Source organism: Strigops habroptila, chromosome 8 (assembly GCF_004027225.2).
Source record: "Strigops habroptila isolate Jane chromosome 8, bStrHab1.2.pri, whole genome shotgun sequence".
NCBI classification, from domain to species: domain Eukaryota; kingdom Metazoa; phylum Chordata; class Aves; order Psittaciformes; family Psittacidae; genus Strigops; species Strigops habroptila.
Window position 1 is genome coordinate 3,156,309 of NC_044284.2, and position 25,010 is coordinate 3,181,318.

The window sequence follows — 25,010 nt, forward strand, 5'->3', positions numbered from 1 at the left end:
ACTTAACAACTCTTTCCCAGCAGACATTTCCACTGCCCGAACACTGTTTTTCATGAAGACAAGGGCTGACTTACTAAACTGGACTCAAGAAACGGGGGCCGGGAGCGGGAGGCGGGAACTTGTCCCCTCAGAGGACGCTTATCCGAGGGTTCCAGCCGCGGCGGGGTTTCCACGACGAGGGCGGGCCACCACCAAGCCGCATAAGAGGACTCCGCCCTTTCCGCCCGCCCCTCTGGCCGGTCTTTACGGTAAAGGCCGCGGCTCCGCTGAGCCCCGCTTCCCCCTCGGCCGGCGGGCGGCCCGCAGGCCCCGCAGCGCGCCGACAGCGGCCGCGATACCCTGAGGCGAAGGCGGGCTCCGGGCCCTGAGGGGCGGCCGCCCCGCGCACACGAGGCCCCGCCCGCCGTCCCCTCACGGCGGGGCCGGGCGTCGCCGCCGCTCCACCGGCTGATCCGGGCTCTGCGGCTGACGCCGCGGCAGAGGCCAATCGGCGGCGGCGCCGGGCCGGGCCTGGCACCGCCCCCCGGCGGCTCCCCACAGGGACGGGCCGGAGCGGCCGCTGCCGCCGCCGGTGCCCGGGCTGAGTGGGCGCTCGTTCCCCCGCCGAAGATGAACATCATGGACTTCAATGTGAAGAAGCTGGCGGCTGACGCCGGTACCTTCCTGAGCCGCGCCGTGCAGGTACGCCCCGCCCGCCGCTGCGGGGGGCTTGCAGGGGTTGGGCTTCGCTGGCGCGGCCCTCGCTGGGGGAAGCGGGCGAGGCTCCGCGGGGCCGCCGCTGGGCCCGGCCCGGCGCGGGGCGTTGGCCGGGGGAGCGGCGGCCGGGAGGGGCTGGGCCGGCGGCTGGGCCCGGCTCTGAGGTAGCGCCCGGCCTGGCTGTGCTGGCGAGGGTCGAGCCCGGAGCGCTGGCCTGGGTGGGCAGCGATGTGCTGCTGTGAGGTGCCTCATTCTCCAGCTCGCCCCTGCCCCGCGGGTGCCCTGCTAGTCCCGGGCATGGCCGGGTTTCGTCCAGGCCGGTTGCAAAGCAGCCAGCCTCGGGGGGAGGCTGGGGCAGCCCAAGGTCAGGGCAGGCGAAGAGGGGAGAAGGCGCCTGGGTTGAGGGAAGGCGGGGGGACGAGCTGAGCGGGCATCAGCTGCGAGGAGGTAGGGCTTAATCGTGGGGCTTAATCGTGGAGAGGCCGAAGGTGTGTCTGGGCTGAAATAAGCTGGTGCTAAAAATGTATCCCGCTGTCTGATCGGTAAAATTGGATCTCTGGTTGTGACACGTGAAAGCATCTGTCTGCTTGGGCTTTTTGGTTTTGTTTGAGCTTCAGTGTCGCTTTAAAGCTTGTTTGATAGCCTATTGTGTCTGAACCGGTCTTCCCTTTCTTCATGCTAAGGGCACTGTAATTGGCTTTTGTTCGTTAGCTGTTGTCTGGAGCCGTAATCCCCTTTCTTTGTATAATCAAACCTGAACAGATTTCCTGTAGGGAGGTGGGACATCCAGGCAGTGCGTAGTAATGCAGTTGGGTTTCTCCCGAGTTCTCGCTGGGTCACTGTGCGGTTTGGAATGTGATTAACGTTGTTATCTGGTCTGATCGGCCTCCTGTATTGCCCTAAATCTCAATAGTCAAGCAGAACCAATGATCAGCAGCACAGTAGAGCTCCGAAAATGCAAACTCGTCAGAAAACATTGTTGCTCGAATTTAAATGAACTTAAAGCAGTCGTTGTGGCTTCTCTTTGTGATGGAGGTCTTTCCATGCTTCAACCCCGGCTCCCCCCCACCTCCCCGGCTTCTGCCAGGTCTACGTGTTTCCCAGATCATCTCTTCCTTTCCAGCCCCCGCCCCTTTCCCTTTTCTTGCTGGACAGGGAGAAAAAGGAGATGTTCACTCTGCATTGTAAGATCCTGTGATGGGACCTTGCGATTTCATCCCTTTTATCTTGACCTTTTACATTTAAATCAGCTTATTGCATTAAATCTAAGGTAGGTTTTTGCAGTTTGGCATGGTTTAAAGGTGGTGCGAACTGGGTTTTAGTCCAGTATGCTCTGTCTGCATCGTTGGTTTACATCTGAATAGCTACATTGGTTATCTGCTTAATCTGAACTAAAGCTCAGGGGAAATGTGGAAGTAGTAATTTTGCTCTACCAGCTGCCACTTTCCCCTAAAATGAGAAGTTCAATGAAGCCATGAGGGGGAGGAGCAAATCTCTGACATGCTTTTATAATCTGAGTAACTCATGTTCTGTGTGCTACTGTTGCTGCTTCTGTTTTCCTAAGTAACTATGTAAGGCCTACAGATAATGTTGCTGGATAATAATGTGATTTTTAGATGGGTTTTTAGGCTGTTTTAGCCACAACCACCTGATGTTCATGTGCCAGGAAACTTCCTTCTGTGGATGATATTGTACTGTGTCCAGGCTGTCATGCTCTATGTAGCAATCTGCAGAAAAATCAAGTTTACTGTCCATCTTCATCCAAAGCCTACCCTTCCTTCCAGCAGGCAGGAAATGCTTGAAGGGGTCACTCTTACAGTAGCTGCAGTTTGTGGAACAAAGTAGCAAATGGTTATAGTTAGTGGTATTTGGAGTGAAATAAATAATACCATAGAGTGTAGTAATAGGAATGTGGGTCCTTCCTCTTGCCAGGCTGTGTAATTGACAAGCTGCCTGCGTAGCAGTCAGGAATGAGCTGGGCTTTTACTCCTTGGTGGCAGAAACACTTTTATTGTTTGTGACCTCTACCTGAAGTTAGAGGCTTATTTTAATGCAATTTCTTCTTCATTTTGCAGTGTAGAATTGAAATGTCAATTGGGCTGTGACAGCCCAGGTGTATGCAAAACAGTACCATTTCCTTCTGTGTGAGCTGGTCACAGTCAGGCAACTTGTGTATATATTTTGAATTTAATAAAGATAGATGGGTGGATTAGATGGCTTACTGATACAGCTTGTTCCAGCAAGTGCTTACATTAACTATCTCTGACATATTTTAAACTCCTAATAAAAAGGAAAAGAAAACCTTCAGAACTGTAATCAAAGTAGAAAATAATTAGTATCTACCTATGTTGGGACAGTTTTTCTAAGCAGAAGAAAAATTCTTGATTCATAGCACTACCTTCCTTATTTTGTCCTTATCCTTGAGGGGCAGAGTAATGTCTGGAGAAGGACGTAAAACAGAAAAACCAGGTCAAATTTAGGTTTCAGGGTAATCAAGATAGGAAATCAAGAGTGGCAGCATTGTTTGCATTACGTTGATGCTGGAAACCATACTTCTATTTACCATTACATACTACTATTTAACATGCTGCTCAGTATTGCTAAAATGAAGATTTTCCTTTAAATGTATATGTGAAATCTATCATTGTGATAGTCACTAAGCGGTCTTCACGCTGCTAAAAAGATTTATGGCAATATTAATAGGAAACCCCCTTTTTATGTACAAATACTCTTCTCTGTAATTAGTAAAAAACAATTTCAAGACCATTTATATTGTAATGAAGCTTTTGAGAACAACTTATAGTACCTGACATCTTGTTAAAGAGTCTTTTAAACAGTAGTAGTAATGCCCATAAATAAATTCCATTCTTCCCAATGCTGCAGCTAAACTTTCTCATAAAGGCAGTTTGCTTTTATGTAAAACTGCAAATGCCACAGGATTTATCTGGACTTCAGGTGTATATGCTGTCAAAGCTGGCTTTATTCTACTTGTGATGAAAATTAAAACAAACTCAGGCAATGCAGTTTACTTGTATTCTTGTTTCTTACTGCCCGCAGAAGAACTTGTTAAGAATGAAGTTTGGCAGTTAAAATGCTTCCAGTCCTATTATGTTCTTAAAGGGCAAGCTTGTTAGAGATTTAGTTGTAAGCCAGGTTCTTCTGCAAATGCCTGACTTTGAACAGGCTGTCAAGTGATGAGATCATCATTGTCATGAGGAACTACTGCTCTGCAAAGCAGCAGGCCAAACCCTCAGTTCCGGTTTTGCTTGGTTCCCTGATGTGAAACTGTGGCTTCCCCCTCTCCCAGAGGACTGGGATTGAAGTACAAGCTGCTTGTGGATTGATAAGATTTGGCATGAATTTAATATCAAGTGAAATGAATTGTCAGCTTGGAAGAGAACAGCAGAGGTCATCTTACTGTTTCTGTAAGGCATACCAGGATCAGTTGTATCTAAGCAGTTCATCCAACACTGACTTCTTGTGTTCTAAAAAGCAAAACACCCCCCAGCCTCAAAGATATATAATCCACAACTTCCCAGAGGAAGTTTATTTTAGCTTTTAATCCTTGTTTTTAAAAGCTTTCTCTAATGTCTAATTTAAATCTTCATGCTGAAATTTAAACTCGCTACCTTTGTCCTCCTTGTTGTGAACAGGACGACTTTTTCTTAAACACATTAAAAGGTAGCTGCAATGAGAATCTGTCGTGTCTTCAGGTTTTACTGTGGGAGAAGGGACAAACTTAATTGCAAAATACAGAATATAGTCTTTTAATTGTCTTTGTTACCTTTGCACTCTCTTTCCTTTTGGCTCATGTTTCAAAGCACACTAAGAAAAGTGGGCAAAATGTCAAGCAAGAACTCTTCGTACCAAGCTAAGCAGAGGATTTCTTCATAATGTTGTAAATTCCTGTCCTCATTTTGTCTGATTCATACCCTCCTGCCCCTTTTATTCCTGATAGTAAGAGTGTGGTGTTGAATTTGCCAACTTCTAAATTTATCCTTAAATTTTTATTGATGACTAGATATCGGTTATATCTCTGAAAACATGATCTGCAACTGAGTGAATAGTTAGTGTCTTAAGCTTGTCCTGGGAAATTATTTCTATAACTAACTGGGTATTTTCAACCTGACTGACTCATAGTTCACTGAAGAAAAGCTTGGTCAAGCAGAGAAGACTGAACTGGATGCTCACCTGGAGAACCTCCTCAGCAAAGCAGAATGCACAAAACTGTGGACAGAAAAAATAATGAAACAAACAGAAGTCTTACTGCAGCCAAATCCAAGTAAGTAGCCCTTCAGGTTTTTGTTTGCAACTTAGGAATTAATAGATTTGCCAATGTAAATGTTTACTGCAATAGGTATTACATAAGTTATGACTAAATACACCAGTTTTAAAATTTGAAAGCTAGGATTAGGGAAAGCACATTTTGAAGAGCTACTGAGCATCAGAGACACTGCACCAATTACTGGCACTTCCTTAACCCTTCAAATGGAAAAAGCTTTAGACAGGGCTCTTCAGACTCCAGCATTGGTTCCGTACTCTGGTCAGTCTCAGGGTGACTGGTTTCTGGGTTGTTCCCTGTTTATTTGAATTTCCCACTCTAATTCCAGGAATCTTAGGTAGCTGCAAGAACTCTGAAGTTCGTCATGGGGCACATGCAGTGGCTTAAGAAATTTAATTACTATTTCATTACTTTAAACTGTTAGCACAATACAATTCAGCTTGAAGCGGGCAAGATGAACTGAAAAGCCTGTCTTTAACAATTTCTTGACTAAAGAATGATTAGATTGTATTGCTTAAGTGTGGTATATCAATAAAGTTTCAAATTTGCTTTCATCAGTGGTGAATCTCTAAATGTAAAACCACAGAAAAAACATGGGTAGAAGAAAAGTAATTTTCTGGTGTGTTAACTGTTTCTGAAATTGCTGCTATGAGTGGTACTGTTGAAGATATCAGTTTCAGACTCATATCCTATGGTTATCTGTGCCATTCATGGCAGTTGTACTAGACTTGGCAGCCACAGGAATTTGCTTAGTGTATAATCTAGATTTCAAGTCCAGTCTAGTCACTACTATTAGCAAAAATATCTAAACCTCCTTTAGGTTCCTTCAAGTGTTAAAATTATAATACTGCTAATACTTCTGCACTGAAAACATAAATATTCTCCTTCTAGTGACAAACTGAGTCAGGATTTATTAGTACAGGTAAATCGTACACTGATAGCACTTCTCTAATGCCAAATAGAGAAGTTCTTTATAATGCTGATCTTTGAAGTGTGATTTTTGAAGTCTGCTGCATCCTTTAGTTCTGTAAAAGCAGTATTTAAAAAACAAACATAAAGCCCAAAACAACTAATCCTATGTGAAGGATGCAATAGAACTTACAGGGTATCCCATCTCAAATGTCCACTTTTGTCTAGGCCAGAGAAAATAGTTGTCTTGTTAATTTAATTCAGTATTTGTAATACCTGTCTTTTTCAGAAACTTGTAATTGTGAAGTACTGAGTCACTAACTGAAGGCTGGTAGCACTGTGTGAGGAAGATTCAGTAGAAGGATAATATATGATAGTATCTCAGTTATGCTGACCAGTCAATTTTCTGATAGCTAAAAATACTCAGTGTTAAGCAGTGGTCTTCGTCTGTGAATGTAACTTTAGCTGTTTGGCAGCCTGTTTGGGAGGACTATCACATGCTGTAGGGAGCTTCTTTTGGATGTTGTTAATGGAGTGACCCTGTCTGGGGAGGAAAAATTACTTTCAGTCACATTTTTAATTGTCCCTTTAGGTCAGACCCATGTCATAGTCCAATAATTTTATATTACTTTTCAGTTCTTTTGTCATTTACTGAAAAATAAATATTATGGGTAAAGAAAACCCAATGAATCTGGATCATTTGTGTTTCACCCTTGGTGCCAGGGGGTGCACTGGTAGCCGTGTTTGTCTGTGTCAGGTTAATTTTTGTGACCTTCATGAGAGAGTAGTTATTTAACTCAGTGCTGATGAAAGTTGTCTAATTAACAGTATTATTTTTGGTTGCATCAAAGTGGCAGGTTTGTTCATTGTCTTTGTGGTTGTCTATACTATTGCAGGCTGAAATTAGTTCATACTGACTGCATAAATAAATTGAGTGAGTTATGAAATCAAAATGATTGATCAGAGAAAAGGGCTGTTGTATCTGAGGAGTTGCTGTTGTAATTAAGTGTCCCTGTTTGTGTCTGTAAGGCTTTTTCACCAAAGCAGCATGCAGTGGCTTAATATTATGATAGATGGACATTACTGATCATATATATATATATATATAAAAAAAAAAAGAGGAGTGTTCAGTTCTCTTGAGGAGAGTTGTTCTATCATGCTTTTACAGTGAAGACTTCTGGACATAATTCGGAAAAACTGCATATTTGTACAGTTTCTAACTTGTGTTTTGAATGACATTAATAATTTCAAATAAACATTTCTTAGATGCCAGAATAGAAGAATTTGTGTATGAGAAGCTGGACCGCAAAGCACCAAGCCGCATGAATAATCCAGAATTACTAGGCCAGTATATGATTGATGCTGGGAATGAATTTGGCCCCGGAACAGCCTATGGTAGGTAGAAGCAAACAAATATGTCTTGTGTTGCAGAAATGAAGGGAGGAAAACCCCACAGATCTAGTTTTTCTTTATGATGTAAAATGATATTTCTAGTCTTCCTCTAGATAACAGTTCAATGATTTTTGTATCAGTTTGAGGTGACTTGCTGTATATCTTTGAGTATTAGAAGGTCAGTGATGAGGTTTCTATCCAAATCTAGAAACAGAGTCTGCTGTTGGAATGATAACCATCTTTGTGGGTAGATAATTTTCTTACCAGATCAGATCATTCTGAAACTTAGTTTCTTCATTGGAGGAACACATCTGACAACATTTATGCATTTTACTTGTGGTGTGGAGTGAAAGTGTTATGTGAAATTAACTTCTTCAGTAAGAAGCCTCTTGAACTTTACAGCATTCCTGCTTTTCTTAATATACGATATTTTGCCAAAGATGAGAGTGTAGAACATAATCTAACTTACTTTCTTCTCCAGCAAATTTATATACCTTTGACAGGAGGATCGGGGGTGTTATAGCTAATATTTTTACACTGGCATTAATTAGAAGTCTAATTCTAGTGTTCTCTACAACTCTTAAAGTTGCTGATAAGAGATCTAGCTGATAATTTAACCATCCGAAATGCATAGCTGTCTATAATAGTCTACAGTCAAGGTGTGATAGGAGGGAAAACTTTCATTCTGGGAAGAATGACTTCTTTCTATCTGGAAATAATGGTGTTCCTTTTCAAAACAAGGAAAGGGCACTTAAAAAATGTAAATGGTTAATAGAAGACTTAATGGATACAAAATCAATAATGACAGGGTGTGTTTCTCTTACTTCCACAAGGTTTATGCTGCTTTCTGTGGCCTTCCTTCTGATCCCCCAGCCTCCAGTCATGCTTTTTAACATCAAATAGAGCTGTACTTCCAGGCACACTGTCCCTTAACTTGCAGAATTTGTGGAATTCAGGCAAATAACACAAACTATGAGCATAAAGATAGATACACTGTGAGCTTTCATGTGGTGTCACAAAATATTTTAGTTCTCTGAAAACTTAGCATCTTTTCTAACTCAGCCATATCTGCCTGTTGAAACAGTATTCTTGATACACTAAGTTCAGTTTCAATACCTGAGTCACAACCAAGTGTCTAAGTATTGTTCAGTTGATGCACAAATGCATATTTAGAAGTTGGAGTAGATAGGGGTGGAGTAGATGGGTATAGGAAAAGGCACATTTTTTTTCCAGTAGCTAAGCGAGCTTTTCCTTGCTGCCAACCACTCCTGACTTAAAACAAAAATGTGGTGTAAGGGGAGGAGGTTGTTGGCTTAAAATAGTTAGGTGTGATACCTGGTTCTTAAATAAGTGTTCACAATGGAGTTAGTTGCCATAGTTAGTGGCACTCCTACAATGCTGCATCTGTTCTCACTACAATCTTGTTTTGACCTGTGATTGTTGTTAATAAAAATGGTTTGGTTTAGTGCATGGGTTTGTTTGGTTTGGTGTGTGTGGGATTTTTGTTCGGGTTTGGTTTGGTTTGTTTCAGTTTTTCTAGTAGCTCATTCAGATTTCTTTTGAAAGCCCTTGTGATGGCATTGGATTATCTTTTGAACTGCTGGCCTAAACCTTCCTGCCTGTAGAAACCTGTTTTGGTTTTGTTAACCACCTGCCTGACTCACTCTGAAACCTAACTTTCTTTTTCACTTTGCAGGAAATGCACTCATTAAATGTGGAGAAACGCAAAAGCGAATTGGGACAGCAGACAGAGAACTCATTCAAACTTCTGCTATAAATTTTCTCACTCCTCTAAGAAACTTTATTGAAGGAGACTACAAAACTATTACTGTAAGTTAAATTGTCCATTCTTAAGCATTTCACACCAGTTGTAACTCTAGATCTTCAAAAGGAAGTAGACAACAGTAGGGCATTATTGCTTTCCTCAAACTAATGTAGAAAAACTACTTTTTGATCAGGTAAAATCCAAATAATTCTGAAAACTTGTTTTTTATAACTATTGTTGTATTAAATGTATGTATCTTCATTATAAAGTGCGAGAATAATTAGGATCTGATTTTGCTTCTTCAACTGAAGAACCTTTTGTATGTGATCGTTAAAAAGACTTCCAAGTAGACAGGCTTTTGCTTTTGAGTACATGTACTATTCTCACAAAATAACTGCACTCTCTTTCAGAAAGAACGTAAGCTATTACAAAATAAAAGACTAGATTTGGATGCAGCAAAAACCAGATTGAAGAAGGCAAAAGTTGCAGAAGCTCGAGCTGCAGTAAGTAGTTTGTTGGTTTGTTTGGTTTTTTTTTTTTACTTATTGATATATATTTATGAAGTTGATTGCTTGGTTATATTTCCAGCCCTAGCTTCTCACCTCTGCTATTTTTTCTGGGTACGTGGTAAGAAATGCCTCAGTAGAATACAAGGAAACGAAAGCGAATTACTGATTAAGGTGTTAGTCTTCTATTTTTAGGTATTCCATCAAGTTGAACTTATTTGACACAAGTAAATATTCTTGCCTTGTTCTGTACGAGATGAGCCTATACTGCCACTTGCTACAGCCTGCCAAGATGGTTGTAAATACAGATCATTCGGAGGTCAAGTTTTGGCATTTGAATCTCCAGAAGTGTTCAAGCATGTGTATAATTATTTCCAACTGATTAACCTATCTATACTTAACTTCTCTATATCAAAAATATTTGTAGTTTACTCTTTCTATATTGTTTACTATTTTACACCACCAAATAGTGCAAGACTGTTAACCTCACATCTCTTAACTATTCTTATTCCCTCACAAAATGCTTGTTCAATGAGATTACTATAAACTTAAAAGCTCTTACTTTTTAAACTCTTAAAATGCCTCTAAGTGAAGGAATAGATAATCGAATGTATGCAACTTCAGCTTATAGTATTTTCAGAGCTATCTTTTGACTGCATTCATAAAAGTATAGCAATTAATAGTGGATAGTGATTTTTCCCATAAGGGTTAATGCACACAGATGTTGAAGGAGTATGGATAATTTATATATACAGGGACAGTCTATAAGAGACAGAAGCAGGGCTGTCAGATTTTGTTGGCTTCTCCAATCAGATCGCTGTCCTGAAAGATCTTGGAAGACTCATCTCAGCTTTGTAGATGAAGCACCTCCACCTTTGGTATGGTGATCCTTCTAAAGAGAAAAATGTGATCTCTACCTGTGTTGTAATCCTTCGTGTCAGGTACACTGTCCCTGTGTATTTAAATTGCCTGTGGTTAAGTCCATATGTGCATTTCCCCTTACGTTATGCAAATTTTATGCAAAAATGTTACTTCTCTACTTGTTAAACTTTCCTAATTTGTAAGACTAGCAATGGAGAGCAGAGCAGGCTTTTGGTCTGCTAGCAGTGGGATTTGGAAGCAATGTATAGAGAAGCAGTGGATAGTGAACTTATTCCTTTGCTTGGCTTTGTTCAAAGTTCAAGAAAGAAAAATGTATTTTCATTATTAACTTCCTTTTGTGGTCTGGTAGCAGGCATATGCCTTACTTTCTAAAGCAATAGAAAGACCATAGGGAAATAGTTCCCCTTGGGCTCGGTATGAAAAGAAAGGCTTTATACTTGAGTTTTTTGTTCCATAACCAGTGTAATCATCCAGAGCTCGGTGCTTGGACAGAACTGCCAAATTGCCAGTTGCTGCTACTACTTGAGAAGTCTTAAATTCATATAGCAAGTAATTCATAGGCTTATGCACAAATGAATTAGTGCTGGTAGAACATGAAACTCTAGGTCTCTTACTTCACTACCTCACATGTACTTAGATTTTATTTGCATTTTAACAGCAGTGTGCATGTTTAAGAAGTATTGGATTGTAGGATTTCCAGAGAAGTGAAAAAATTGCATCTCTTCATCCTCGGCAATATAGAGATGAGAACTAACTTGGATATAGATGTGAGGCAAATGTTTCATCTTCTGCTGGCTCACTCACGAAGATATCTGAAACTCAGTGCTGAACTGATAGGTTAGCAAAGTGTATAGAGTTATGATGCAAACTTTGTCTTACTACTTTCTTTGACAGCATAAAGTGATAAATTTCATCTACATTTGATTATTTTTTCTCCTGTTATAAAGATATTTAATATTTGATGAAATTACATTCTCACATGCTTACTCTACAACTGATGTAGCTTAGATCAGTATTTAAAATAGAAATCTCAACAGTTTTATCTATATTCAGTTCACAGTCTTGCTTAGCTTAAACTTGCAGCGCTTTGTGCCAATAATCTGTTCACCTGCTATATTCAGAGTGTTTTAACTTGCTTTTGTCTTTTATCTGTGCACTTAAGCAACTAAACACCTCTCAGCCTGAAGAGAATAACATTATGGTAAATGTCTCTTACGTGCTCAACTTGCTGCATGTAAAATGGCTAAAGGTTTGTTGGCCTCCTGTGTTCATTCATTTTCCTATCAAATGTTTCCTCTTGCTACCCAGCCTATTTTAGTCTTGTTTCAGATGTTTTCTGTTCCAAACTGAATTGGTATAGTGTACTAAGTACACTTATGTCAGTACAGCATCAGATGTTGGTTTGATCAGACTATTTCTGATAATTTGAAGTATACAGTATTCTAATTTTGATGAGGTTATGAATGTAAACTTAGGATGCAAAGGAGTTGATATTTTTTCACTTCTGAAATTAATTTCACCCATTGAAGGGAAAGGAATTACTTCACTTTCCTGATTTTGTTTGAATATGAGTAAGAGTGAATTATCTGAAATTGCCAGGAATATGTAGAAATTATTCCTTTCAAGTAATGCTTTACAAATTACAAATTGAAAATGTCACATAAATTAATGGCTTAACTTAGAGTACAGTATATCCTAAACGTGTTGCAGAGACTCTTTAGTTTAGCTGGTTTTAGCACTGTAATAGTGGAAGTGGAAAAGGAAGGGGTTAATTAATCTTGTACAACATCGACTGTGCTGTTCAGCCTGGCTTGGTTTGGCTCTTGGACCTGCACAGTGTAGTGGGTTTCATCTCAATTAGTGTTCCAGGTTTCTCAGTTGTAAGTAGATAAAAGAGCAATAAACTTGTTTGTTACAACTTGCTTCTGCAATCTTTATACACATTTCTTCCTAGCAAAGTCCCGATTGTGTCATCTGCTTACAACTGCAGAAAATGAAGGTTAAAGGAGAGCTGCATTGCAAGAGGGGAATTGGAACAGCAAGTTGAAGTAATTAACTTCTAGAGTAAATCTCTGGCAGTTCTATGATTTTGCTGTACTACTTGCCATTACTTTAATACTCAGTTTGAAATACCTCTGTAGCATTTTTAATTGAATTTAGGTTTCAGTAAAAGTGCTTGTGCAATAGGAAACCAGTAATGAAATTAGCAAGAGAAATCATTCATCTCTTTCATTCTTTACTTAACGTGGTGTTAAAATGAGAATAGCTTTCCATAGTTTTCCAATATTTTAATACATTAAGGTAACTTAAATTCCTTCATAAGGTAATGCAGTTTGTATGATCCATCTCATTTTCTAAGTAGTTATGTCTTGTCTTGTAGTAGTCTGTTTTAGACTCCCTTAACATGTAAGTTCTACAAGTCATACATACACTCTTCAGTATCTTAACTTACTTTAGAGATGTAGTGCTATCCATACTCATCATAGTTTCATTGTATATGAAGTGCTTTGGGCAACTGACTTATGCCTTCTTAAATCCCTGTGAAGTTCTGAGGGCAGGAAAGTGGTTAAAAGGCAAAATATAGTTGCATCCTCTATCAAAGCACCACCAATGTCTAAGTTTGTGTTTTTATTCTCCTTCCTCCCCCCTCTTCCCCCTTAATGCTGACTAGATATGGGCTGAGGAAGTGACGAAAGTAAGTAAACAATTTAGAAGTTGCAGAATTCTGAAACCATAACTTGTGCGGGTCTAATGTAATAAAGGATATTGCATGTTGTTGATTCAGTCTAATGTTGGCAGCCTTATGCATTACATCAGAACACAGTGGTTTCCTCTAGGGCCTTTCAAACTCCAGTGGTGAAACAGTGCCTGGGGCTTGTTTCATAGTAAGCCGTTTCTGGCTAACTCTCACGTAGTACCATATGATTCTTATGCGACAAGATAGAAAAGAAAAAGAGCCACAGGACTTCTCTCCAAACGTACTGGTATGGCATCCTGTTAAAAATGACCTCTTAAGAATGAGCTTATTTGAAAATTTTCAGAGAGGCTGGGGTCTAATCTAAGCTGTCATCAAAAACACTGATATTCAACTCTTATCCAGAACATGAAGTAGTAACTAAAACTCTTGAGTGCATGCAAGAAACTTGGAAAACAGTTTTGGAGGTTGGTGGGTTTGGGTTTAGTTTTTGTTCCCTACCTTTCTCCCCAGTGTCACTAGAGAATGCTGTGCTTAAGGAAGTGATGTTAGGAGGTAGGTGCATCTGAAAATTGCCTTGGTGCTGAAGGCTGGTTCATAAATACAGCATTAGACTGGGGAGCAAGGGCTGAAGCCTTCTCTCTTGTCATGCCATCCCTTGCATAGGGACATACTCAGTGGAGCTCATGGAGCATTGGGCGATAGCTCCTCCAGTGCTACAGGAAGGACTGTTCTCAGGTGCACTGGCTCTGACAAAGCAGTGTTGGGAACAGGCTGTGGGAAGCTGTCCTAACAGTTAAGAAAAAATTTCTTAGGGAATTTCTCTAGAGGATGGGAAATAAAAACAAAGGGTAGCGATACAAAGTAAGCGTAGTTGTAGGGCAGGGGCTTTGGAGAATGGTTTTGAAAGGGGGGCTAGGCAGGCAGCTGTGGGAGGCATTAGGGAGTTGCTGTTAGAAGCTGGGATATGGAGCTTTGGGTGAAATTGTGGGGGGTTGTGAGATAAAATAAATGAAGGCTTTTTCTACTGCAATTTTCTGTGAGTTATGGTGTAAACATAGGGTGTATGTGTAAGCTGTGAGAGTTTAGGGGGAAGGAGAAGTTTAGAGATTGGAACTGTAAGAGGAGCGTTAGGTCAACTTTGATCCCAAAGTTTGAGAATTATTTTACTATTTAAGTGAAGTAAAAATCTGGAAGCAGCAGATGTGTCTGTTGGATTCCTTGGTACTGTTTTGGGAAGAAGATGGCAAGGGAGCAGTACTGCTGTAACAAAAACTGATCTTGATGCTATAAGATGATGAATAAAACTATTTGCTTTCCAGAGACAACCAACAAACTTTGAAAACCTAATTAGTTTGTAAGTTGATACATAAACTGCTATCTCAGTTTTAAGTAAGAAACACACAGCTGCTTCCTCACTGTTTAATTAATGTGAAAGCCTTCCCAGCTGCAGTGACCTCAGATGAGAAACATTTCATGGGTAACTGCATTGTTCTGTGCTCATTGCTGTGGCTAAGATCCTTCCATGTTGACTCTTCCTATTCATTAGCATTAGTGGAATGCAAGAGCAGAATGTTTGCAAACACACAAAAACCTTTTGAAACCAATGTTTTGTTGGTGTCACCTCATGAATTTTCCTAAAAATAGATTTCCTTACTCGGTTTTGCTGAGAACAGTAACTGCTGCATCTTGAACTTAATGCAAACTTTTGGGTTTGGTTTTAGAAACAAGGTACTAAGTGCATGTAAGCATTGAGGCAAGGGAGTCCAGATTCCAGGCTGAGGATATTCTGTCTTGGAACAGTAAATCTTAGATATTACAACTCATTTATGTATTTGTGGGTTTTGAGTAGTGTCCTTTTCCTTTCCCTCCCTACTCCAGAATACTCTAAACTAATTTCTCCTTGTGCTAGATGAAAGTCCCTTAAAACTGCTGTAACAGTGTTAACATATTTAAAAATTGCTGAGAATGATCTGCAACAAGGAATGAATTTGAATTTGAGTTACTTAAATGTGAAACTTAAAGCCAATCATTTTTAATAGAAATTTTACTCCAATTGAAGTTAGAACATCTGCTATAGTTTGGATTTATTTAAAGGTACCTCAATTACAACCTCCAGAAATAGTTGTAGTAGCTTGGTGGCCTGTATAAGACATTAATTTGTGAACTATCCTGTTAAAACTTACCTTCAAAGACTTATTACAGCTGATTGCTGTGTGGTTACAAGACAAAGACAATCTGAGATTTACCCTAAATTACTTGGTCAGAGTCCTGGTGCAGACACTGTTATGCCAATGGACGCTTGGTTTGTGATTGGGAGAGGTGGGGTAATACTGCAGGCAGAAAAATGCCTTCCTTTTGCATAGATGACTCCATGAGGTAGGTGTCTGATGATAAAGCTGTTCCTTTGGTATACAGGGCCTCAACATTTCTGAGCCCAAAATGCAGTTATTCTTTTTGCCTAGATCTGCAAAGTAAAGGCACATTTCAGACACCTAAGCTTGTGATGAATGCATTTGTATGAGTAGCTCTGAATAAAACGGAACTGGTTTAGTCAGAAGGTATGAGAGAGGGCATTGTACAAATATCTAATGTTCATCCTTACTTTTAGTCTGAACAGGAAGTGCGGATTACTCAGAGTGAATTTGATCGTCAAGCAGAGATTACCAGACTTCTGCTGGAAGGAATCAGCAGCACACATGTGAGTACCCAGAAGAGGTAGAAGGGAAAAGTCAAAATCAGGGCACTTCCTAAAAATAACTACATTAAGCTATTTGGGAACTTTGGGCTACGAGGTTTCACTTCAGTGTGTTAAAGCATCAAACTGTTTTATTTATTGAATTCTAGTTTAATATCTACTGAATCAGTCTTCTGTTAACCTTGAAAATGCAGGAGCTTTCATTTTTGTTCTTTAAACTCAGCTTCCCATTCATCAGATTAACTGAATGTTGAAACTGCAAAAGCATCCTAAAATATTTATTCTGTTGTGGGAACAACATGGGTGACTGGCATGATGCTTGTACAGCACCTATTTTTTGTGCTCAAATGTTAATTTTGATGTCATTTTATCCCAGTTACCTGGTAAATCCAGGCACTCTGCCTATGGGGCATAAATCCCTATGTGCCAATATTAGTGTTAGCACCTGATTAGGAAACCAGTCATTCTAATGCAGCATAGGGACTGTAGTGAGAGGACAAGGGGGAATGGGTTCAAACTTGAACAGGGGAAGTTCAGATTGAATATAAGGCAGAAGTTCTTCCCTGTGAGGGTGGTGAGGTGCTGGCACAGGGTGCCCAGAGAAGTGGTAAATGCTCCATCCCTGGCAGTGTTCAAGGCCAGGTTGGACAAAGCTTTGGGCGACATGGTCTAGCGTGAGGTGTCCCTGCCCATGGCAGGGGGGTTGGAACTGGATGATTTTAAGGTCCTTTCCAGCCCAAACCATTCTATAGTACTTCTACAGACTAAAAACTTGATTTTTTTGCTGTATTTTAGGCACATCATCTTCGCTGTCTGAATGATTTTGTTGAAGCTCAGATGACCTATTATGCACAATGTTACCAATACATGTTGGATCTCCAGAAACAACTTGGAAGGTAGTAATACTGTAAAAACTTCAAGAAAAACCCCCTTTTTCTCCTAAGTGCTTATGAATAGTAGGAAACTGATATGAGTCATGAACACTCTTATATATAGAGACATGCCGGACTGAAAGGAAATATATTTCTTCTCAGGTATTTAATATGTGATTACCCCAGTGCAAACTACATCCCTCAGCCTCCACACAGCACTCGTGCCTTTTGAGGGTTAATTTGCTGAGATTTTGTGCATTTCCTAATTGAGGAAGGTGAGCCCGTGGTAACCTCATTTAATGGCAGAAAAAGGAATTCCTGGAGATATACTTGTAATCATTCATTTGTCTTCTGCTTTTTGCTGTGCAGTGTGGGATAAGTTTTTGTACTCTCTGTAAATTCCTTTTACCTCTTAATTTGCTACAGGGCACTACCTGATTTTCAGTGAAACTGCATTCTCCACTGTTAAGTGAATTGCCAGCATAGATACTGTATCTAGGTAGAAGTGTACTCCACAATATCTATAATCAGTAATCCAAAGCGGTTGCAATGGAATGAGCAAGTTTGTCTCATTCTCCTGTTTCATGGGTTTAGCATTTTAAAGTAAGAGAAAAAGCTATCTGATGTTAGTTTGTGCTCCTGGTGATGTAAATATACCTGCATACATACTTTTCATGAAGTTTCACATTTCTCATTCTTTTGCACAAATCAGCCTTTCTTAGGGTTATACCAGACCATATTATGTAGGTGAGCAGATGCATTGAAGGACTGGCTGTACTTACAAGTGTCTGTTCTAAATAACTGTCTCTATAAAGTATCTCTGTTTATGTTTTTCATGATAAGGAAGCAAAAACAAAAGTGTTCTTGAGTCTTGTCCTTTTCCTGACTTGCAGCTTCCTGTGGCGTTTGGTTTCCTTTCCTCAGTTTGTTTGAATGGGTACTTTAAAGTCTTTAAAACCGATTTTTTTTGTTTTAAAAAAGCTCTACATCTTTAAAGTTATATTCCATTAAAAGCAGTATTCAACCGTAAAATTTGGTAACTCATAAATGCATTTAATGAAAGCTTGAAAATAACATTTACTGGATTAAGGATGAGCACCTTTTAGAAGTGAGGTATATTTACACAACTATGTTGAGAGGATGTTTCTAAAATCTGTGCTCTTATCCGTATCTATTTACTAAGCTGAAAGCTTTAAGTATAATACCCTTAGCCTAAGGAAGAACATATTTCTCTTTAAAATCTCTTGCTTTAGGATGTATAGCATGTCCAGAACAGCTGTCTGTGTTTAAAATTTGTGTAAACTGCTACCAGGTGTAAAAGAGCATATTTGAAGAAAGTATTGCCTTCAGGAAACCAGAAGGATGTTTCTTTACGTGGCTGTGATCTGATGAGTGTTTTTAATAAAACTGCTAGACAACCAAAAGCATGGAAGCTTTGCAAAATCTTCAGTGCTTCAAACAGCCCCATGAAGTTTCTCTGCCTATTAAAACAGTAATGGTATTAAATCTTGGGTGTGTCTTTCCTTCCTTGTGCAAGGAAGTCCCGCTGAACTGTAACAGAGAGCACTGGGACAAGGTCTCAAGTGCTCCTTGCTTGGAAGACGACTCAGTTTATAGGCATATGGTGCATAACACTTGCATTAAATAAACAGATGAGCAGGATATGCGTAGTGTTCTTCCTATGCTACGTGTAGGCAGATACAGTACCAAATAACCTTTGGCAGCTCAGCTAGATTTTGGTTGTATTTGCCAGTGCTGTGTTAGTTAGTAAGGCATCTGTAGTGCTGAGTTACACGTGTTCTTTTCACACATCTAAGAATGACATTGTGCAATATTCTCATACGAAAGCCAAGAGCTGTGAGTGGCTTCTTTTTGTTTTGAAGTTGGTGGTGGACCAAAGGTGTTCAGCCTTTAAGTGATGCTGTTTGTTACTTGAAATAGAAACCTGGTTCTCAGAGTAGATGTGTATGTTATGTTTTACCTGGGCCAGAATCTAGGGCATAAACCCTAACCTGGTTCACACTGAGGCTATTCAGTTTCCAAAGCTGAGTACTGATTTTCCTGATGTACTCTCTAGTCAGCTGCAGAGAAGGTGGGGGGAAAACTTGTGCTCAGTTCTCTTTACATAAATAGACATGGTTTTATGGATGTTTCTCTTCAAGGCAGTGCCAGCTGCTTATCCCCCTACTGCATTCCCCTCCTGTGGGGCTGCTTAAAGAATCAAAACTCCCTGGTTAAAAGCAATCTCTCTTCTTTTTTTTAGTTCCTCAGAATGAACTAAACAAATCTATTTAAAATATTCTGGTAGTCTGGCTGTTGGTTTTTCCCTGCTGATACCTGCTTTTGCTCTGAATTTTCTCAGCTTCCCTAAGCCTTGGCATCATCATGTCTTTCAAATTACCCGTCACTAGTCCCCTACTCTCCCCTCTGTGAAACTTCTGCTACTCAGGTGTTCTCCCAGACAACCTCTGTATAGCTGAAGCTTTCCAGTAACATGCCTGCATGTGGCTTTGCAAAAGTGAGACTTAATGCTTCACTGATTGACAGTGGTTAGAAAGGTCTGGCTTTCTTTTCCACTAGCTGTACAAATCAGTGACCCTTTGAACTGAGAATGATTTACACATAATCGCTGTGTTAACAGAGAAGAGGTTTAGCAGTGAATTAAGCAGTAACTTAACAATATTGAGAAATAGCTGATTGTCATTTAAAATTAAATCCCTCTATTTGAATATCAACTAATCAAGTAATAAATACATCATGAGGCACAGCTGAGTTATTCCTACAAAAATGTGGGGTCTAGCTTTTCTTCCCTTTGTTCTGATCATTTGATTTGCTCAGGGAACATGGTGAATTGGTTTGAAAATCTGATCTGGCAAATGAAACCAGAAGAATCAGTGGAATTGCAGTCTCTTCTCCATGAGTTGAACCAGTTCTTTATGATCAAATGGGGTCAAGGTAAACCAGAGGGGAAGTGGGGACTCCCTCCTTTGGACAGTATTGAACTGTTATGTTAACTCACAACAGTCTCCTGAAAGTCTACCCAATTTATGTGCAATTCAGTCTAACTGTAAAGGGGTAATCCTGTCCTTTGCCATATGCTCCTGCTGCTTCCCCTCAATCAGATACAATGGTGAATGTGTTAAACAAGCTGTTCTGAGGGAAAGTTAGCAATCTTCTCAATGATTTTTGTTAGATCAGGTCGTGAATCAACTCAAAAGCAACAGATTGCTAGATCTGACTCAAATGACAGAGAATGAACATTTGCACAAAGGAGTATAGTTTAAAACTATACTTAATGTGTTAAATTTACACTGCCACCCTGTTGGGGGGGCCAGGCGATAACATGTTTGCATCCCAGATGTTAATGAAAAAATATCTATGTAGGAGAACTGATGAGGAAAGTTACGTGGGAATTGACTGACGAGTTGATGTGTAGACTGGTCAGAAGAATGGAAGGAAATGCAGCTGCAGTTCCACGTCATCCTGACTCAGTGTAACTCCTGGTTGCTGACCCCTTTTCACTGCATCAGCTCTACCACTTTTCAAAACCTTCAGTGATCTGCTTTTAATGTAGAATCGGATGAGTTTTGGGACAAAGGCAGCAAAGGGATGAGGAATGACAGCTAAATAAGTAAGCTTAGTCTGCCACAGAACTGCATTCAAGGATGTAGGGCAGAGTGACATGAGACAATATTACAGCTCATCATTGCCACCCATGCTGGTTCCATTCCCCCTATCCCACAGAATCACAGAATGGTGGGCCCTGAAAGGCACCACCCGGGATCATCTAGTCCAACCTCCCTGCTTAAGCAGGGTTAGCTGGAGCACATTACTCAGGATTGTGTCCAGACTGGTCTTGAATATCCGGAACACAGGAACTTCCTGTGTTTCAGTTTATGCCTCTTGCCTCTTGTCCTACTGCCTGTCACTACTGAGAAGAGTCTGGCCCCATCCTTTTGACACCATCTCTCCAGATACTTATACACATTGATCAGATCCCCAGAGTCTGCTTGTCTGGACGGAACAGACCAGCTCCCTCAGCCTTTCCTCAGATGAGAGATGCTCCAGACCCTTAATCATTCTAGTAGTCCTTCGCTGGACTTGTTCCTGGAGTTCTATGTATCTGTTGTACTGGGAAGCCCAGAACTGGACACAGTATTCGAGGTGAGGCCTCACCAGGGCTGAGTAGAGAGGATAACCTTCCTCCACCTGCTGGCAATGCCCTTCCTAATGCACCCCAGGATACCGTTGCCCTTCTTGGCCACGAGAGCACAGGTCTGGCTCACTGACAACCTGTTGTCCACTAGGACTCCCATGTCCTGTTGCGTGGAGCCACATCCCAGCACATCAACCCCTAACCTGTATTGGTGCATGGGGTTATTCCTCTTGCTCTTTGCTCTCCTTTCTACTCCTTCCACATCTCAGCCCTCTTATTCTGTCCTTTCCCTTGTATCGGCTCTGGCTCTCATCAATATTGTGGTTTTTGATTCAGCTCATTAACTTTGTAGAAGATTATACACTTTCTTTTTTACCTTTTTCCAGGCAGGTTAATGAGTTGAATTGACCTCACAGGAGGGTCTGGCAAGCACTACAGCCTGTTGCTGAACAAGCAGCAGTGTGACCTAGAAAGGAGGGGCTTCAGCTGATATAAGTTGATCCTTAGCATAACAAATAGTTTTGGTTTACAGCATGCAGTTAGCTGAATCAACAAACTGATTTAGGTTACAAAAATAGTTGTGGGGGGTTTCATTCTTTCAGAGGGAGGCTGTGTTTTCAATCTGCATTATGTTTCCCTGTTCTGGTTCACCAGCAGTCTTTTGTGTAGCTACATAATTGAGGAATGAGCAGGAGGAGGTGGAGGCTGCTTTTACTGGCAGAGCTGTCAAAAGAAATGTTTATTGAAGTACAGTCTGAATTAGGTCTGACCAACAGTGCTTTCTTGGTTTTGCTTTTGTTTTGTTTGAGGCAATTATCAAGTCTTTTTTTTAAGGTGGCAGTATTTCTTTTTAAGTATGTTGGTTTGATTTATACTACAGGTCAGGGAAAAGTATTTTTATTAGGTTATAGCTTATTTATGTAGGTTATCAGTGCTATTCTGTTACTGCTGTCTACTGGTGTTTATTCTGTGGTTGATAAATGCAAGAATGCTAATTGAGGCAAGGAGGCAGGGATAACTCCCCATGTAGAACTGTTTCACTTAGAAGTCTTTTTGTTTCATTTTCTCCCACAGCTTTCCATCCACTTTCCTCTCTAACAATAATCAGTCTTCCTCAACTCCTGTGCAGAGTGTTTCTGCTCCCTCAGTCTTGGCCTCAGCCTCTGCTTCGTTGCCTTCAGTAAGCAATTCAGTAGTTACTTCAGGCATCAGTGAACTGAAGTCATCAAGTGGCAGCAGGAAAGCTAGAGTTCTCTATGATTATGATGCTGCAAACAGCAGTGAATTATCACTACTTGCAGATGAGGTAAGAGTTTTCTGTGTACCTTCATCAGTTAAAATACAATCAGAATGCTTGTGACTGGCCAGTTAAGATGTGCTACATCAAGAAATCTCTGTAGTTGATGTTTTAATTAAACTTCAATAGTACTCTTATAGCATTGTCCTGTACCTGTATAGGCTAATATTCTGTAGTGAGAGTTAACATGTTACACCAGTTTAGCTTGCAAGAACATTTACTAGACAACCACAAAAAAAGTTTTGAGACTTCTTTGGTTTTGAAGTGTGCATTATTAAAATATTTCTATTTGTCTCATCTAGACAGTGACTTAGAAGCTGTGTCCTAAGATTTTGTGTTCAGATACAGCATGTGAACAGCATCTCTCTAGCTGTCATTCACTTGAAGATCCAACAAACCTTCTTTTTAGATTGCATGTTAAAATTGATGGTGATAGACAAGATTTATAGATAAAAAATAATAGAAAAGAAACAGGAATGAATAGAATTTCCTCAGGAAAAAAGGGACTTTAGAACATGTTACTTTTCCATTGACCAGTGAAATAATTTTTATAAGCACTAGGTTTTGTTCCATGGATGCTCTATTTGACTTGGTTAATCTCAGTTCTAAGACCTTGGAAACCTCATGAAGGCAGACTGTAATTTTTTTTCCAGGCAAGGAAAGGTTATAATGATGTGTTTCTGTTTTTTAGGTGATAACAGTGTACAGTATCCCTGGCATGGATTCAGACTGGCTGATGGGTGAAAGGGGAAATCAGAAAGGCAAAGTGCCTATTACTTATTTAGAACTGCTAAACTAAATGGTTGGCCTGAATAAAGACTGTCAATTATGGCAACACCATATTTATATACAATTAATGTTATGTAAGCAGGTTTTAAGTGTCTTCCATGTTATTGTCTTGAGGGACAAATACCAGCCATTAGAAACTGGCTTTTCTGCCAGCATGGTTGCATGGTAAATACTCTATTCAAACTTAATGTGTTTAAAGCTTTTACTTCATGTGCCAAGAACATGTTTCCTACAGGTTTGTTTCTACTGAAGTTTTCACTAATACAAGCTTATACTTTTGAGTAATCTAGATTGAAAGCAGGAGGTACTGTTTTCTACTGAAATTTTTCATTAATGGCAAAGCTTTTCTTCACATAAAATAAACTTATTGTGAACTGATGCAGGTGTAATGCACATTATTTGAATAACCAAAACTAAACGTGGAACATAAACCTTAAAAGAAGTCCATATGGTTCTGTTCCCAACGCTTGTGGAGTTCCAGTGTGCTGAGGCATAGATGGCTATCTGCTGAGTAACTGGTACGCTTAATCACCTTTGAAAAATGAAAAGGCTGTTTCCTCTCTGAAAATTTAAGACAAATTGCTAGTATGTCAAGGCTTTAAACTGCACCGAGGTGGATTGACACAAGCTAATGACGTATGTTCTGACTTGTTTTTCATCTTGCCTTGTATTTTTTTTCCTTTTAGTTGCTTTCCAGAAAAGAGGGTAATTAAATTTGATTAGTAATTATAAATATTCTTTCAATTGCAAATCAGCCTTTAAGTTAAGCACTGTATTTTGCTACCCAAATATGCACTGTCTCTCTGTGTCGAAGTAGTTCTATAGATGAGCATACATTTGTTCAGCTTACCTGTTTTAATGAAAATCTGCATGCACAATTCAGTTCGTAGGCAACAGTTTATTGTCACGTTCTCATTGGATTCAATTTGCCTTGCACTCTACTGGCTTTGCAAGAGGACCTCTTAGATGCATGGGGAGGAAAAAAGTGTTTTAAACCTAAAAATGGCTCTGACAGAGCTAGTATTATTGGCAAATAACTTTTCCCTAAACGTCGCACGCTTTAATGTTTCAGAAGTAGCAGATTTTCAAGGCTGTAAAAAGATTAAAAGGATGGATTGAGGGGAATCATTTCTTTAAGTTCCAGTATGTTTAATTAGTTGATTTGACTTGTTGAAGGAAATTCGTTCCATTGGGAAGGAAATCATTCTCCTTGCAGAAGACCCACCGTTGACAGAGGTTCTCTTTAGCTCTTGGGGAACACGGGTACCAGGTGCTTAGCCGACTGCTTCTGATCAGCAATTTTGCTATGACAAAGCTTTAAAGAATTTCTAGCTTTGTCATTGCAAACATGTGGTGATGTGGAAGTGCTCTAGTGGAAGGTGTCCCTGCCCATGGCAGGGGGGTCGGAACTAAATGATCTTTCAGGTCCCTTCCAGCCCAAACCATTCTATGTTTCTGTGAAACTTGGTGGTACTAGATATCAGTGGGATGGATAAAATTGTATTCATTTTGGCAATGTGGTTGTTTAATTAAAAAGTAATGGGTTTTCTTTTCAATTGCACTTCCAAAAATTTCTTTTTTTAGAGTACAGAGGTTATATTGAACCAAATACATTGACTTCATCAATTGCAAACTTCTTGGGGTAACTACCGAGAAAATCCTAGTTTTATTTGGTCTGTTAAATGCAAAGATTAGAGGAAACAGTCCTAATAATTACTGATGAATTAGAAATAACCATGAATAATTCATGATGCATTAAATAAAATTAATAGGGAGATAAAGCCCTATAGTTCAGAAGGAAAAAGAACTTCAACTGCAGTGGTGGTCTTCTCCAGTCCTCCCTAATATAAACTGCCATCAAATGTGTTTAAATTCAAATCAGTATTATTCATTTGACTTAATTTATGGAGTATTCAAGAATACATACGTAAACCAACTCAAAACTGTAATTGATTCTTTGCTATATTGGACCATTTAGTTCCTATATAATATATGGCAGCATTTAAAAAGATGCTGTGGGTTTAGTGAAATATGAGTGGTACAACTACGTGAAGGCAGCATGTGGCAGCAG

At 40.0% G+C, this 25,010-nt stretch overlaps 2 protein-coding genes across 11 annotated transcripts in view; one reads left to right on the forward strand and one right to left on the reverse strand.

Annotated features, from left to right (window-relative positions):
- ODF2L (outer dense fiber of sperm tails 2 like) overlaps window positions 1-423 on the reverse strand; it is a 50,499-nt gene extending 50,076 nt beyond the window's left edge. For 3 of the 5 annotated variants that reach the window (XM_032920138.1, XM_030496325.2, XM_030496327.2), the window contains exon 1: window positions 75-362. The gene's annotated coding sequence lies outside the window, so the exon portion shown is untranslated. Of the gene's footprint in view, window positions 1-74 lie in introns of all 5 variants that reach the window. The other 2 variants (XM_030496326.2, XM_030496331.1) reach the window with 2 other exon arrangements.
- On the forward strand, window positions 221-23,317 carry SH3GLB1 (SH3 domain containing GRB2 like, endophilin B1). 6 transcript variants are annotated; one of them, XM_030496333.2, is made up of 11 exons: window positions 221-681; window positions 4,837-4,978; window positions 7,154-7,282; window positions 8,976-9,109; window positions 9,455-9,547; window positions 11,595-11,633; window positions 13,104-13,127; window positions 15,739-15,828; window positions 16,621-16,721; window positions 21,928-22,159; window positions 22,842-23,317. In XM_030496333.2, exons 1-11 carry the CDS (start codon window positions 610-612, stop codon window positions 22,947-22,949), a joined length of 1,164 nt encoding a protein of 387 aa, XP_030352193.1. In that variant the 5' UTR covers window positions 221-609; the 3' UTR covers window positions 22,950-23,317. The 6 variants fall into 6 exon arrangements, with proteins under 6 accessions (XP_030352193.1, XP_030352192.1, XP_030352194.1 ...); XM_030496332.1 differs by having other exon boundaries at window positions 414-681; window positions 11,595-11,681; XM_030496335.1 differs by lacking the exon at window positions 221-681 and adding an exon at window positions 731-1,966 and having other exon boundaries at window positions 11,595-11,681.
- Window positions 23,318-25,010: the final 1,693 nt, after the last annotated feature.